The following is a 14,729-nucleotide window of genomic DNA, read 5'->3' as shown; positions in this document are numbered from 1 at the left end:
ATGCTAACCTTAGGATTAACTGCTCCGGAGGAGGAGGGAGTTAAGGTGTTAGGACTTAAGCAATCCCCACCTGAGCTGAGGTTTTCTCTGGATTCCACCCTTGGCTTCTGCTCCAAGCTGCACCAGCCGCTGAAAGCAGCAGGGCTTCCAAGTGTGACAAGGGGCAAGGGAAACCGCCTGACCCCACAGCAAGATTCTTCTGCCCAGGTGAGAAACTGTTGTAGCTTAAGTAGGGCTTTGAGGGTTTTCCCCCCAAAAGAAAGACGCCACACGAAGGCCAGCTGAGGACGCCAGGATGGGTAGTAGCATGTTGTTAAGGGGAAAAAAAAAAAAGGCTTAGGCTTAGCCAGCGCTAAGCTTCCCATGAGTCAGGGGTGTTGCGGGACTGCCACAAGTATGGATTTTCTTTGAGGCTACATTACAAGAAGCAGAAGGTCCAGGATAAGGAGGTAATGTCCTACATGAATCATCCGTGGCCATAACACTTTCTGATGGACATTGCATAACTGGAATACAGCATGAGAAAACAAACAAGGCTGGGGAAGGGCTTCAAACTGAGCTGTGGAAGGGACAATGGAAAGAATTAGGAATGTGGGTCCTGAGAAAAGTCACCCTGGCAACTCAGTGCCTTTTGTGGAGTCTCTAGAGAAGAGAAGTAAGAAAATTAGGGGGCATACATACAAAGGCATTTCAGAAAGTTTGTGGAAGGTAGAACTAAGTGACAACCTTGAGGGAGGGTTAAGACCCAGTGTAGGTTTTATCAGAGATCCTGGGTTCAAGTGCCAGCTCTGCTTCATATTCTAGGCCTGTTAATGTGCATTCTGGGAGGCAGCAGGTGATGTAGTTGTGCCCCTGCCACCTATATGAGTGACCGAGATGGAGTTTCTGGCCCCTGGCCTCTGGTCTAGCCCCAGTCCTGGCTACTGCAGGCATTTAGAGAGTGAGCTACAAGATGGAAGCTATCTCCCCTAACCTTTCAAATAAATTTTTTAAAATTCAAAGATAAGCTTGAGCAAAAAAAAATCTTTTTAAAAAAGAGATTTATCTATTTATTTCAAAGCCAGACCTACAGAGAAAGGAGAGAGATAGAGAGTTAGAGATATAGAGATAGAGATGGAGAGAGAGAGAGAGAAAAAAAAAAGAGAGAGAGACTCTGGTTCTTCCATCTGCTGGTTCACTTCCTAAATGGTTACAACAGCTGGGGCTGGGCCAAAGTTAGAAGTTAGTTACTGCATCCAGGTCTGCAATGTGGGAGACAGCCTGGGCCATCCTCTGCTGCTTTCCCAGGCACAGTATCAGGGAGTTAGACTGGAAAATGAGCAGTGGAACAGCCAGGACTTGAATGCATGCCCATATGGGATAGCAGCATCACAAACTATAGTTTAATCCAGTGTGCCACAACGCTTACCACAGGGGGAAAAAATTAAACCCATGTACAGTTTTTTTCAAAACACTCATTTTCCACAAACTTTTTGGAGACTTCTCATTTGCATGGATTTCAAAATTAATGCAATATATCAGACTTCAGTTAATAAAAGGAAAACATTTTTAAAAGTTGGAGGCCACCAAGGATGGACAGCTGCCTTGGGGACTGGTGAACGCCCTCACCTGGAGTGAGATTCAGAGTTGTGAATGTAGTTGGTGGGACCATCTGGGGTTCCAGTGATGTCTAAAGACACTCTCAGTCACAAGTCTCAGGGACATCAGAGTTCATTGGTAGCAGGAAACAGAACTGGACTCTGAATAATTTGACAGTCACAGAAATGTATCAGATGTCTTGGGATAAACTCACAGAATTGAAGGCAAAGGCCTGGCGTGGCAGCTCAATGGCTAAATCCTCACTGTGCAAGTGCCGAGATTCCAAACAGGCACCAATTCATGTCCCGGCTGCACCACTTCTCATCCAGCTCCATGCTTATGGACTAGGAAAGCAGAAGAGGATGGCCCAAAGCCTTGGGGCCCTGCACCCGCATGGGAGAACAGGAGGAAACTCCTGGCTCCTGACTTTAGTTCAGCTCAGCTTCAGCCATTGTAGCTACTTGGAGAGTGAACCAGTGGATGGAAGATCTTTCTATACATACATAAATCTTCCCTTCCAATTTAAAAAAAAAACAAAAACAAAAAACTGAAGGCAAGCTGGGAAGCTGGCTCTTGCAAAGGACACAATTCAGGATGAACCCACAGATGCTCTTCAGTGTGAATCAGGCGGTCCATTGTTGGACCACGGAGCTCACAATTCAAATTCCAAGGATACTGACTGACAGTCTGTGTCACATGCACCTTGGCTGATAGTAACCAACTGACAGTCCAACAACAACCAGATTCAAGGAAGGGGTGGCGTTGCAACAAAGCAAAACCAGGAAGATGTCATAAAAAAAAGGGGGAGGGGGTTATCCTCATCAAGGATTTATGCCTTACTTTAGCCAGGCTAGGTCAGCAGGTGGTTGTCAGGGAGTCTCTGAAGTCTGCTCCTGCAGGCTCTTGCAGTCTTTGTGATGGTAATCATTTCTCTGACTGTATAAAAGGAACATGATGCTGGTCAGGGGATAGGGTACACTGACACTCTGAGAAACAGGTGCAGACATCTTGGTGAAAACAAAACAAAATTGAGACTTCTGTTTCCATCAGCAAGAAAAACAATTCCTCAAAGACTTTCCTAAGGGAAGCAAAATGCATAGACATTCACTTTCTAAAGGATTCACTATTTTTATCGGAAAAGCAGATCAGATTTACTGAGAGAAGGAGAAACAGAGAAAAAAGATCTTCCATTTGCTGGTTCAATCCCCAAGTGACCACAATGGGTGAAACTAAGCTGAACCAAAGCCAGGAGCCAAGAGCTTCTTCCAGGTCTCCCAGTCAAATTCAGGGTCCCAAGGCTTTGAATCATCCTCAATTGCTTTCCCTGGCCACAAGCAGGGAGCTGGATGCAAAGCTGAGCCGCCGGGATTATAACCGGTGCCCATATGAGATCCTGGCGCATTCAAGGTAAGGACTGCTAGGCCACTGCACCGGGCCCGACTATCCCACTTCTAACCCAGCTCCCAGCTAACAGGCCTGGGGAAGGCAATGGAAAATGGCTCAAGTTCTTGGACCTCCCTGAGACCCATAATACAGGACACCCAGACAAAACTGCTGTTGTGGCCATTTAGGGAATGGACCAGTGACTAGAAGTGCTCACGCTCTCTCTTTGTGTCTTTGTCTGTCTCTAGCTGTAATTCAGTCTTTCACATACAAAAAAAAATTTAATGTTTAAAAACATGAATTTCTGAGTGGCCAGGAAAGTTTTAAGAAGACCACAGATGCACTTGAGGCCCCAGGTTCCTCCCGGGACTACACCTGTCTGAGCGTCGCCTCGTATGACTCTTAGCGGTGGATCACTCGGCTCGTGTGTCGATGAAGAATGCAGCTAGCTGCGAGAATTAATGTGAATTGCAAGAAGACCATAGAGGGCCAAAAATGAAAAGATATCAGGATTTCCTAGCGGTGAGCATGTGCTAATGACAGTTCTTACCCCGAGGACGTCTGCCAAATCCCAGAGGCTCAGAGCTGTTTTGTAGGCTTTGTGAGGTGTGGGAGACAAGGAGGAATAATCCAGGACCTGTTCAGGTGAAGATTATACCAAAGTTGGGCTTTCCAAAGGTACACGGGCTCAGAGTAGGAGGGGATTGAAAACAAAGGCATTTTTCACTTTTCTTCAAATATCTCAGACTTGGAGCCAAAGGAGCAATAGCCCCCAAATGCTAAAGACATCAACAAAAAGGCTCCCCTAAAGCCTGCTCGTCTTACCCACATAAGCAGGGAAGCAGCAACTTGGAAAGACTGGAGTAAAAACTTCTAGGCGGGCCCGGCGCGGTGGCGCAAGTGGTTAAGTCCTCGCCTTGCACGCCTGGGATCCCATATGGGCGCCGGTTCTAATCCCGGCAGCCCCGCTCCCTGCCTGTGGCCCGGGAAAGCAGTCGAGGACGGCCCAAAGCTCTGGGACCCTGCACCCGCATGGGAGACCTGCGGGAGACCTGGAAGAGGCTCCTGGCTTCGGATCGGCATAGTATCGGCCCGTTGCGGCTCACTTGGGGAGTGAATCATCGGACGGAAGATCTTCCTCTCTGTATATCCGCCTTTCCAATAAGAAAATAATAAAAAAATAAATCTTAAAAAAAAAAAAAAAAAAAAAACTTCTAGGCGATGACTACTGTGCTCTACCCAGACACCAGAAGAGCTGTGAGGCACGGTACCAAGGGCCAGAAGGAACCTGACCCTCACACACCAGTCCCAACCATGTGATGTGTCGTAAGCTTCACGATGTCCCCCAGCAATATCCAGGTCCTGCCCTGCCAGCCACTGCACATGTTGTCACTAGACAACAAAAGAAACTTCACTGATGAGATTAAGGTGAGAATCTTGGGCCTGGCGCTATGGCCTAGTGTCTAAAGTCCTCACTTTGCACGTACCCATATGGGCACCAGTTCGAGTTCCAGCAGTCCCACTTCCCATCCAGCTCCCTGCTTGTGGCCTAGGAAAGAAGCCAAGGATGGCCCAAAGCCTTGGGACCCTGCACCCTTGTGGGAGGCCCAAAGGAGCCTCCAGGCTCCTGCCTCCTGGCTTCAGATCAGCTGAACTCTGACCTTTGCACCTTTTTAGCCACTTGGGGAGTGAATCATCAGATGGAAGATTTTCCTCTCTGATCTCTCCTCCTCTCTGTCACCCTGATTGGCTTTTACACAATGCATGTACATATCAAAGTATGACATAGGATTCCATAAAGATGTATAATTTTAAGTCTGTAAAATACTTTAAATAATAAAATGAAAGGGCATAGCCATTTGGGTGGACAATTTGGCAGCTTCCTATAAAGCTAAGCATACAACAGTAATGACTACATTCCCAGGCACTTCTTCCTGAGAAATAAAAAACTGTTCACAGCAAAACCTGCACATCAAATTCTTATTATCACCCACAATAATAAACTTTTAAAAAACCAAAAGAGCAGATGTCCTTCAATAGATGAGTGCTTAAACTATAGTACCTTCCTATCATAAAATACTACTGAACAATAAAATGAATTCTTGCTACCCACACAATTATCCATAAAATGATGCTGTGACAAAGCCAGTTCCAACAGACTAAATGCTATACAATTCCATTCATATAACGTTCTTGACATGAACAATTTACTGTTACAGAGAACAACATAGTGGCTGTTAAGGGGAGAGTATACCCAAGGAGGTACCCAGCAGGTGTGGATATATAAGGTCAGTTTGAAGTACCTTGTGGTGCCTGCTATGTTCTGATACTGACTCTACTGGCATTACTCTGGGAGTTGTAATACTGATTGTTGATGCCTTTGGAGGAGTTGGAGAGAAGCTACACAGACCTCTTCATGTCATGTCTTACCAGGGAATGTGAATTGTGACAATGAGAGCTTATTACACCAAGAGAGTGGCTGATGAGTAGGCGTCTCATGATGCCAGTCCTGAAATGGGCCAAGTGGATGGAACGAGGTGCCCTTTCTTGCTCAGGGATTCCCACCTCCAGGAGTGAGGTTGGAAGCATCCCCAGGCTAATGCAGCATAGGCAGCAACTGATCCGAGTGGATCCTCAGCCAATCAGAACAGGCAGTGGCTCTAAGCCACAGGAAATGCTGTACTCCGGCAACTGGTTATCCCTGCATAGTCTGACTGTAGCAAAATATACAGGAAGAACTGGCACCAAAAAATATATAAATTAATTTTTTAAAAATTCCTAGGCCAGGAGGAATCTAAAGAAGTCCATGAGCATGTTCTGCTCTCTGGCTGGATGGTGAGTGCATGAGCGCTCAGTGATGACAGTGGAGTGGAGGTAGGAGTGATGATGCCTTCACACAGCCTTTTGCCCGGGCCCGCCCACTCAATGCCTGCCACAACAGAGTTCTGCAGCCGGTATCTGGGGCTGAGCTCTGCCAGCTTTGGCCAGTTGCCCATGAGTGCTCCTGGAACACCTCTCTCTCCAGACAAACTGGGGCAGTGCAGGCTGTAGCCCACTCCCTCTGCCCTGTACAAGTAGATCCTCTTTTTGACCCCATGACAAAACTTTTCCAGTGTACCTTCCCCACTTTTCCTCCCACCCCTGCCCCACCCTGCCTTTTAAGGTCAGGGTCACTCATTGATTTATCCTTATATCCTTCAGTTCTTAGAAATACACTAAGCCTGGCTTGGCGTGATGGTTCAATTGACTAATCCTTTCCCTTTAGGCGCCAAAATCCCATATGGTTACCAGTTCATGTCCCAAGTGCTCCACTTACCACCCAGCCTTGTGGCATGGAAAAGAAGTGGAGGATATCCCTTGGGACCAGCATCCACATGGGAGACCCAGAAGAGGCTCCTGGCTCCCGGCTTCAGATCTGCTTGGGATGAGTAAACCAGTGCATGAAAGATCTTTCTGGTTCTCCTTCTCTATATAAATCTCCATTTCCCCAAAACCAAAAATTTTTTTTTAATGTACTAGATCTGTTTTTCAACCTCAGTACTGTTGAGATTTGGGGGCCAGGTAATCTGTTGTGAGGGCCCATCCTGCAGATTTGACAGGATGTCTGGCAGCCTCTCTGCTCTTCACTCTCCTCCCATCCCCAGTGGTGACGGGGAAAAACTCATCTCCAGACCATTGTCAAACAACTGCTCATACCTCATGATCTGCTGCCCTGGGCCCTCGGAGGGGAGGGTGGTGCCATCTTCACTGTGCATCTGACCTTGGTCTGGCTCAAAGGAGTTGGTAGGTGTGTGCTGGGTTCAGCTTCTGAAGTAGCAGCAAGGTGCCAGCACCCTGTTGGTAGGCTGTGAGGCTTGTCAGTCACCTACCACCTACTTGGGGTTTGCCACATCTCTGTATAAGTTACATTAGTCTTCATTCCCTATCTCACTTTCCATAGATCCCTGTGGTCTCAGTGCTGCTACCTGCCATGGTATCCAGAGACCCACTGCAGAACGAGTATTCGGCAAGCAGTGTTGGCTGCATTCGGATTTTCCTGTTTGGTTTCTGTTGTCAATTTCATGGGAAGACACCAGTTTCCTGTCCATCTAGTCCAACAGGGGAACTTTGACTTCAGAAACGCAAAAACCTCAAGAATGCTAAAATGGTAACCTGATGGGATTTTGCTTCCAACTCACAGACTGTCCATCTGGGGTGCTCCTGGCCACCAGGTGACTGTGTCCTGGGATCTTGGGCCTTCTTGGGGTCCTGTCATGTCCATCCTACTATCAATCCAGTGGTGGAGGGGAGGAGGCAAGGCAAGGGTCCCCTCTTCTCCAGAGCCGAGATCATCGCTTACATTCTTCTTCCGAGGTGCACACTTGGTGCAGAGGCAACCTGGGAAATACCATGACTGTCTGACTGATTGCCTCTAAATGATGACTCAGCCCTAAAGAAGCAGGTGCTCCCTTCCTGTTCCTGGCATGAGGAGGGTGTACAGTAATAGGGGACAACTCACTGACCCTGCCTCGGGCTCCAGGGACATGCCTGCTTTTGCCACCAGGAGGTCCCATTATGCAGGCCAGGGAAGCTGCTCAAGTTGTGTCAGGGGCAGTGAATGATCCAGTCCCAAAGGAATCACTGGGAAGCAGACTTTTGTCCAGGGTCCCAGGATCCACCCAGCCCTCCCAGCCTTCCTGCAGCAGAAGGGACAGAGTAAGGAGGGGTGTGCTCAGGGAACCCCAGCAAGTCAGGAGAAGCATGAGCTTGGGGCCTGCCTGCTCTGGGTTGGCAGTTCTGAGGCTCCCCCACCCACCTCTCACGGAAGCAGCCCGAGGAATTAGTCCTGATGCCCACGCCCTGTTCTCAAGTCCTTGACACCTCGTCTTGGATGCAGGCCTCTTTCCGTAGGAGCATTTCAAGTAGCAGCCGTCAACACTCGGAGAGGGCGGGTCTTAATCCACCGAGGATCATTAGTTTCACCCAAGTATACGGCACATCCGTCAGCACCTCGCGTTCCTCTGCCAATTATCTATCTGCTAATTATCTGGGATTAAGGATTGACACGGAGCGACATGGTCATTAACCACATACTTGCCCGGCTTATTCATGTTAGTGGGGCTGCTGGGCCTCCCTCCTGGGAGCCTAATTGGACACGCCCACAAAACTGCAGACACACACCCACCTCCATGGCTGTCAGCAGCCAATCCAGGGCTATGGGATGTGTTTATTTCCAAAGGGACTTGGCTCCTGGCAGAAGCCAATAGGGACTGCGGCTTAACTCGGGGCACAGATTCAACCATGTGTCAGCCATTCGTTCACACAAGTGCCATGCCAGGCACAACACTGGCCCCAGGAAGTTTCACAGACACCATCCCTACCACCTCCTTTAAGCCAAAAGAACCCATGCAAGATGAGAGAGAGCTCCAGGCTTGCGAGGAAGGAAGATCAGCTTGGGGAGAGACTTGTTTGCTCGGAGAAATTAGGAAGGACCTCATAGAGGAGGCGTCATCTTCAGGGAGAAGCCTGATGGAAAGAAAGAGAGACTGTGGGCTGAAGGGGCAGCTGACGGGACATCAAGGCATGAAAACATAAGTGTGCCCTTGCACGGTGGCCTGGCTGGTGATAGCCACAGGCCTGCAGCTGGGACGGTGTCCTGGGGCACATCATGGACAGCCTTACCTGTTCTGCTAGGTTTTAGAACTTTCTCTCTGGGTGTGAAGAACCTTGGAGATTTCATTTGGGTGTGTATGTGTGCTATGAAAGGCTGATACATATAGAGAAAAAGTGCAAAATTGATCCACAAATAAGCTAAACCTGCATACTCAGCACCTAGAACAAAATCATTGAGGCCAGTGTTGTGGCAAAGCTAGTAAATCCTCACCTACAGTGCCAGCATCCCACATGAGCGCTGGCTCGTGTCTCAGCTGCTCCACTTCTGATCCAGTTCCTGGTGTCTAGCTTCAACTTGGCCCAGCCCATGCAATTATGGTCATCTGGAGTGAACCAACAGATAACTTTCTCTGTTTCTCCCTGTTTCTCTGTAACTCTGCCTATCAAATAAAAATAAATCCATCTTTACAAAATAAAACAATTGGTACTTTCTTTACAAAATAAAGAAATTGGTACTAAAACCCCAGAAACCTACCGTGGCTTTTCCTATAGCATCATGTGTGGTTCCTTTACTCCGCATGTTGTTTGCAGGGCTCCCCCGGGAGGGGAAGGAACCTATAAGTGGTTTGCTCTTTCTCCGTGCTGAGTCATATGCCAGCACAGGGCTGTACCACCATGTGGATACGCAGAAGGGGCAGCTTCCACACTGAAGCTGCAAAGTGTCCAGCACTTGCCTGCCATTGCACCCTGGCAGGAAGGGATGAGTGCACTCGGCACAGCACTCAGGCCCGCAGGCTCTGCATCTGCGCATCCAACCAAATAATGTTGATAACATCAGGGGCAGGTAGAAGGGACCAAATATGCAGACTTCTTTTTCGTCCTGTGACATCCAGTGTCATGACTGTCTACATCACATTCACAGGAGAGGCAGGGAATACAGGGATGATTTCGGATGGTTCTGTGCAGACACGGTGCCTTTTCACATAAGGGACTTGAGCATCAGCGGATCTGGGTGGGCATGAGTCGTCTTGGAGCCAGGCCCCTGCAGAGGCTGAGGGACATCGACATGGGTTCGATGGACATGCAGGAAGGGGGCGGCTGGCTCAGGCATGGACATGTAGGATATGTGAATGGGTAGCTCGGGAGACTGTTCACTCTCCAAATCTGATTTACTCATTTATGCCAGCTGTGTGCCAGGGGCCTGCTTGCTCTGCATCGCTGCTGACATCCAGTGTTGCCCGTCAGTGTTTTGTATTTGTTTGCTTGTAGGGGAAGTGCCCCCGTGCTGACAAACACTCATTCTGGCGGTGGGTTGGGCCGTGGAGGGTGGGAGAAGAGTGAGGCTAAGATAAAGGACCAGGCACAGACATTCAAGAAACAGGCTGGTCCCAGTGCAGTAGCCTAGCGTAGCAGCTGAAGTCCTTGCCTTAAACACACCGAGATCCCATATGGGAGCTAGTTCTAATCCCGGCAGCCTTGCTTCCCATCCAGCACCCTGACTGTGGTCTGGGAAAGCAGTCAAGGATGGCCCAAAGCTTTGGGACCCTGCATCCACGTGGGAGACCCAGAAGCTCCTGGCTTCAGATCGGCTCAGCTCCAGCTGCTGAGGTCACTTGGGGAGTGAATCATGGGATGAAAGATCTTCCTCTCTGTTTCTCATCCTCTCTATATATCTGACTATGCAATATAAATAAATAAATCTTAAAGAAAGAGACAAACAAACATACATGCCAGAGGAACAGGGCCAGGATTGTCAAAACATGAAAAAACGATGAGCAGAAAACATGCAAACTTGTACACAGGGTGGCAATGGACTGAAGAGGGAGATGGAGGAGGGCAGGTTTCTGGACAGGGTGGCAGGTTGGCAGGAGGGTATGCAATGCAGAAGGCAGAAGAAAGCTTCGCGATTGGGGTGCACTATGCTCCAAACTTTAACGCACTGGAGACACACATCAGCCTGCTGGCTACAGGGCTATAGTGCTTGGGGGTGGCAGGCAAGGCTGGAGACACAAAACTGAGTTCTCATGAGGCTGAAAGCCAGAGGGTGCAGTGGAGCTTTCCCAGGGGGTTTGGTGGAAGGAACGAGAAAACAAGACCAAGAGCAGACGCTGCCTCTGGGGAAGAGTGGAGGCAGGAGGGCGAGCAGATGACATCGCTTCTGTCCACGCTGCTGGCAGAGGCCGCCAAGCGTGAGTCAGGGCCTCGCAGCAGCCGCCACAGCAGCCTCCGCGGGCCCCAGTCTTCCTCAGCTTCAGTGCATTTGCATCACTCTCCGCAGAGCCCGTCTTGCGAAACTCTCCTCCACTGCGTACCTCCAGCGGCAAACATGGGGATGGCGGGCACCAGCTTCACCACGGGCCATTAGGGGTTGGAGTCCTTCTCCCCGCCTCCGCAAGATTGCGGGAACTTAGACTTCCCACGGCCACCCAAACCAACCCAGAGCCGGCCAGGCCATGAGAGGACCTCGGCTTTCCCGAGGCCCCTTGACGATGTTGGAAGCCAGCAGAAAAGCTAAAGTCGTGCTCCGGTGGCAGTGACACCCTGATGTGGCAAAACGCAAGAACTCTGTGTACTGGAAGATTCCGGTCCCGCGCCCACCAGCATCTTCTCGCTGGGCTTGGGCGTGCCGGCGCCTTGCTGGGCACCGGAGGCGGCGGTGATTTCACTGCTATTTGCACACCGCAGGGGTGGGAATTCGTTCACGCGCGCGGGTATACGCGCTCCCTAGCCACGTCGGGAGGTGAGGGCAAAGGCTGGCGTTGGGCCCGGCTTCCAGGCCCAGGGCTGTGCGTGCTGCAGCACCGACCCACCGCGCTGGACGCGTGGGAGGGCCGAGCGGCTTTTGGAGAGCTAGTCCATAGCAGGCAAAGCTGGCAGAATAGCCTCAGGCTCAGCAACCTCTTTCCTACCTGCAGTCTCCCCTTCCACCTCCGTCCCTGCCCTGAGTGGGTCTCTGAGAAGGAAGACAGGAATGCAAGAGGGAAACATGGCTAAACATTTTCTACGTGTGTGATTTGCTTTACTTTTATAAATTAGTTTGGCAGGGTTTTTGTTTTGCCAAGTAGTATTTATATAAACAAGAGTTTTAAAAGCCCCCTTTTGGAGCTAGTGCTGTGGCACAGCAAGTTAAGCTGTATGGTAGCATTGGTCCATCTCCCTGCTAACACACCTGGCAAAGTAGCAGAAGGCCCAAGTACTTGGGTTTCTGACAGCCACTTGCAAAACCCAGATGCATTCATGGTTCCTGGCTTCTACCTCATGCCTGGTTTTCATGGCCACGTGGGGAATGAACTGGCAGAGGGAAGCTCTCTCTCTCCTCTGCCTTCCACACATTTCATAAGTTTGTGAAATTTCATAAATATATAGTCTTTTAGATTTTTTTAATTTTAAAGGCTCCTTATATGTTTTTAAGACTTATTTATTTTTATTGCAAAGTCAGATATACAGAGAGGAGGAAGATCTTTCATCTGATGATTCACTCCCCAAGAGACCACACTAGCCAGTGCTGAGCCAATCCGAAGCTAGGAGACAGGAATTTCCTCCAGGTCTCCCATAAGGGTGCAGGGTCCTAAGGCTTTGGGCCATCCTTAACTGGTGCTGATATGGGTTCTCAGTGTGTTCAAAGGGAGGACTTCAGCCGCTAGGCCACCATGCTGGACCCAAGATAGATTTTTATTTAAAAGGCATGTTTTTACAGAGGAGAGACAGAGATCTGCTACTTGCTGGTTCACTCCCCCAAATGGCCAAAGGAGCCAGAGTAGAGCCAATCCAAAGCCAAGAATCAGGAACTTCTTCCAGGTCTCCCACTTGGGTGCAGCGTCCGAAGATTTTGGGCTGTCCTCTACCACTGTTCCAGAGCAGACGCAGGGAACTAGATGGGAAGTGGAACAGCCAGGACATGAACCAGCAGCACCCATATGCAATGCCAGCAAGGCACTGCAGGATTTACATACTATGCCACCACACCAGTTTCCCAATAGTCTTTTTTTATTCCCCAGAGATGGGCACAGGGTTTACTGGACAGCTCTAACAGAGCTGAGGCTTGCCCACTGTGCTCCTGATGTACAAGACCTGCACATTCTGCCAGTTCTTAAGTAATGACACCAGGAAGCTGACAGCCAGGTGGATGTTACACACAAGCTTGTCACCTGTCATCCTCACAGGGCCAACCGCCATGGCCAGACACATCACCTTCTTCATCTGGAACTTGATGGTGGACTTGACCTTGTCGAATGGCCACCATGTTCTCACTGTGTGTCAGCAGGCCTTGTTGAGGCCCAGGCACAGGATTCGGGGTATCTGCCTGATCAGGGACTCCAAGGCCAGGAAGGCATCGTACTTGGCCAGCTTCTTGACGAGCTTCCTGTTCTTGTTGAGCTTCTTGAGTGTCTCAGTGTCCATTTGGTGGATGTCCACAGCCTTGGCCTTACTGCAGTGCTGCGGGTCATCCAGGACGCACACAGAAAATTTGGCGTGTAGGGTGGACTTGAGCCTGATGGTGCTCAAGAAATGCTTGTCCTTCTGAGGGTCATAGTTCTTCAGGCTGATCTGCAGCTCCACCATCTCCAAAAATTGTGGCATTTGTGCGGGTTCCCATGCAGGACCTCCCACATCACCTCCTGCAGGGTCGCAAGAAACTTAGCTGCTGTTAGGATACAACTCAGAGTGTGCTCAGGGCCTGGAACGTCTCCATAGCCTTGGCCCACCCCGGCTGATTGGGGCCAAAAGCAGAATCCTTCCTGGATACTGGATCTTAGGGGGACAAGGAGACTCTCAAAAGTCCACGAGGACCCTTCGACTCTACCTGCGGGCTGCCTCACCCCAGCAGGGCCCCCAATAGTTTTTTAAAAGGCTCCTTTTAACACTCCCTCATGTTTCCCAGCCTGCTCTGCTTTATTTCCTGATCCTGTTCTCCAGAGGCAGCCACCTGCAATTCTTCAAGCTAACTCTCATATCTGTTACAGTGCTCAAACAGATGCTGTGGTTGGAGCCACCATGGCTCAGCACAATCCATGCCGCACCCTTTGTCCTGGGCACATAAGTGAGACCCCTTCCCTCTGTGCTTTCTCCTGTTACTCTATCCCTGCCAGGTCGCAGGCCCTGGATGAAGCAGCGACAAACCTCCAGGCAATGAACAATGCAAAAAGCAGTGCCCACTGCCCGTCTAAGTCTGGCACTTCATTTCACAGAGGAGGCGCCATTCTCCTTTCTGCAAGCCAAAGAATTGTAAGGCCTGTTAGGACTGCCAAGCTCCAGGTGCTGCCCTCCATCTGTCGTGGGTTTTCCACAGCAGGCTCGGTGGGACTCAGCTCTCTAGGAGGAAGGAGCACAGCCAATCAGCCAGCCAGCACTGCGGTCACCTCCTGGTCAGTGACCTGCAATCTACGGCTGCCTCCCTCTCACTTGGCGTTTGCTATCTCCTCTTCCTCTTCTTCTCATAAAGATGAACTGATCAGAAATCAGTCATTTCATGCACACTCTAGGAGTATCAAGTTCAGCTGTCCAATCAAGAACACCTGGAAGAAAATTACTGTATTTTACATAGACACTGAGAAGCACATTTAGGTAATAGTCTTTTTTTTTTTTTCTTGTAACACAAGAAAAAGGAGGAGGTGCTTTCATTTTTAACATATAGAGAAGTTTTCAGTTTGATTCATAAACCTTAAGAATTAATTTAATTTTTACTTATTTTGCAGAGTTTATTTGCAAAGTGACCAGGTGAGCATGGAAAGAAGGGGGAAGGGGAAAGCACTTCCTGAGAGAGAGCTGGGATGTGGGGTACCTCTCAAAAGGAGAGAGGGAGAGACACCAAAGGTTTCTGAAAGGGTCTTGGGATTTGAAGCATTCCTGACCCCTCCCTGATTGGGTGGGAACCTACGGTAAAAGGTTCCCCCTTGGTGGTCTCTTCACCAGTTAGCAAATGGGTGGGCAATGTTTCTGCCACCCACCTGAAGGTATGGCCAAGATTTCAGCAGGCTTGGATGGTTTTAGACCCCCCTCTCCTGGAATCCCATATCAGGGGCAGGCATTCAACCAGCAAGCAAGATGCTGGCTGGAAAAGCCATTGCCCACACCTGAGGGCTTGGGCTCTGTCCCCAGCTCCAGCTCCCAGCTCCAGCTTCCTGCTACGACAGCCCCTAGAGGATAGAGGTTCCAACAGCCAGAGCTCTGCTCTC

The 14,729-nt window shown here is 49.7% G+C and overlaps 1 protein-coding gene across 1 annotated transcript; it reads right to left on the bottom strand.

The window, feature by feature from the left end:
* Positions 1-12,522: 12,522 nt before the first annotated feature.
* LOC121144663 (60S ribosomal protein L10a-like) lies at positions 12,523-13,303 on the bottom strand. Its single transcript, XM_040963045.1, has one exon. The coding sequence runs from the start codon at positions 13,132-13,134 to the stop codon at positions 12,811-12,813; it is 324 nt and encodes a 107-aa protein (XP_040818979.1). The 5' UTR covers positions 13,135-13,303; the 3' UTR covers positions 12,523-12,810.
* Positions 13,304-14,729: the final 1,426 nt, after the last annotated feature.

This window comes from Ochotona curzoniae, unplaced genomic scaffold, assembly GCF_017591425.1.
Source record: "Ochotona curzoniae isolate NIBS_2020 unplaced genomic scaffold, NIBS_Ocur_1.0 scaffold_3208, whole genome shotgun sequence".
Lineage (NCBI taxonomy): Eukaryota > Metazoa > Chordata > Mammalia > Lagomorpha > Ochotonidae > Ochotona > Ochotona curzoniae.
Note: the sequence above shows the minus strand (reverse complement) of the source record. Positions and strands in the feature narration are given on the sequence as shown.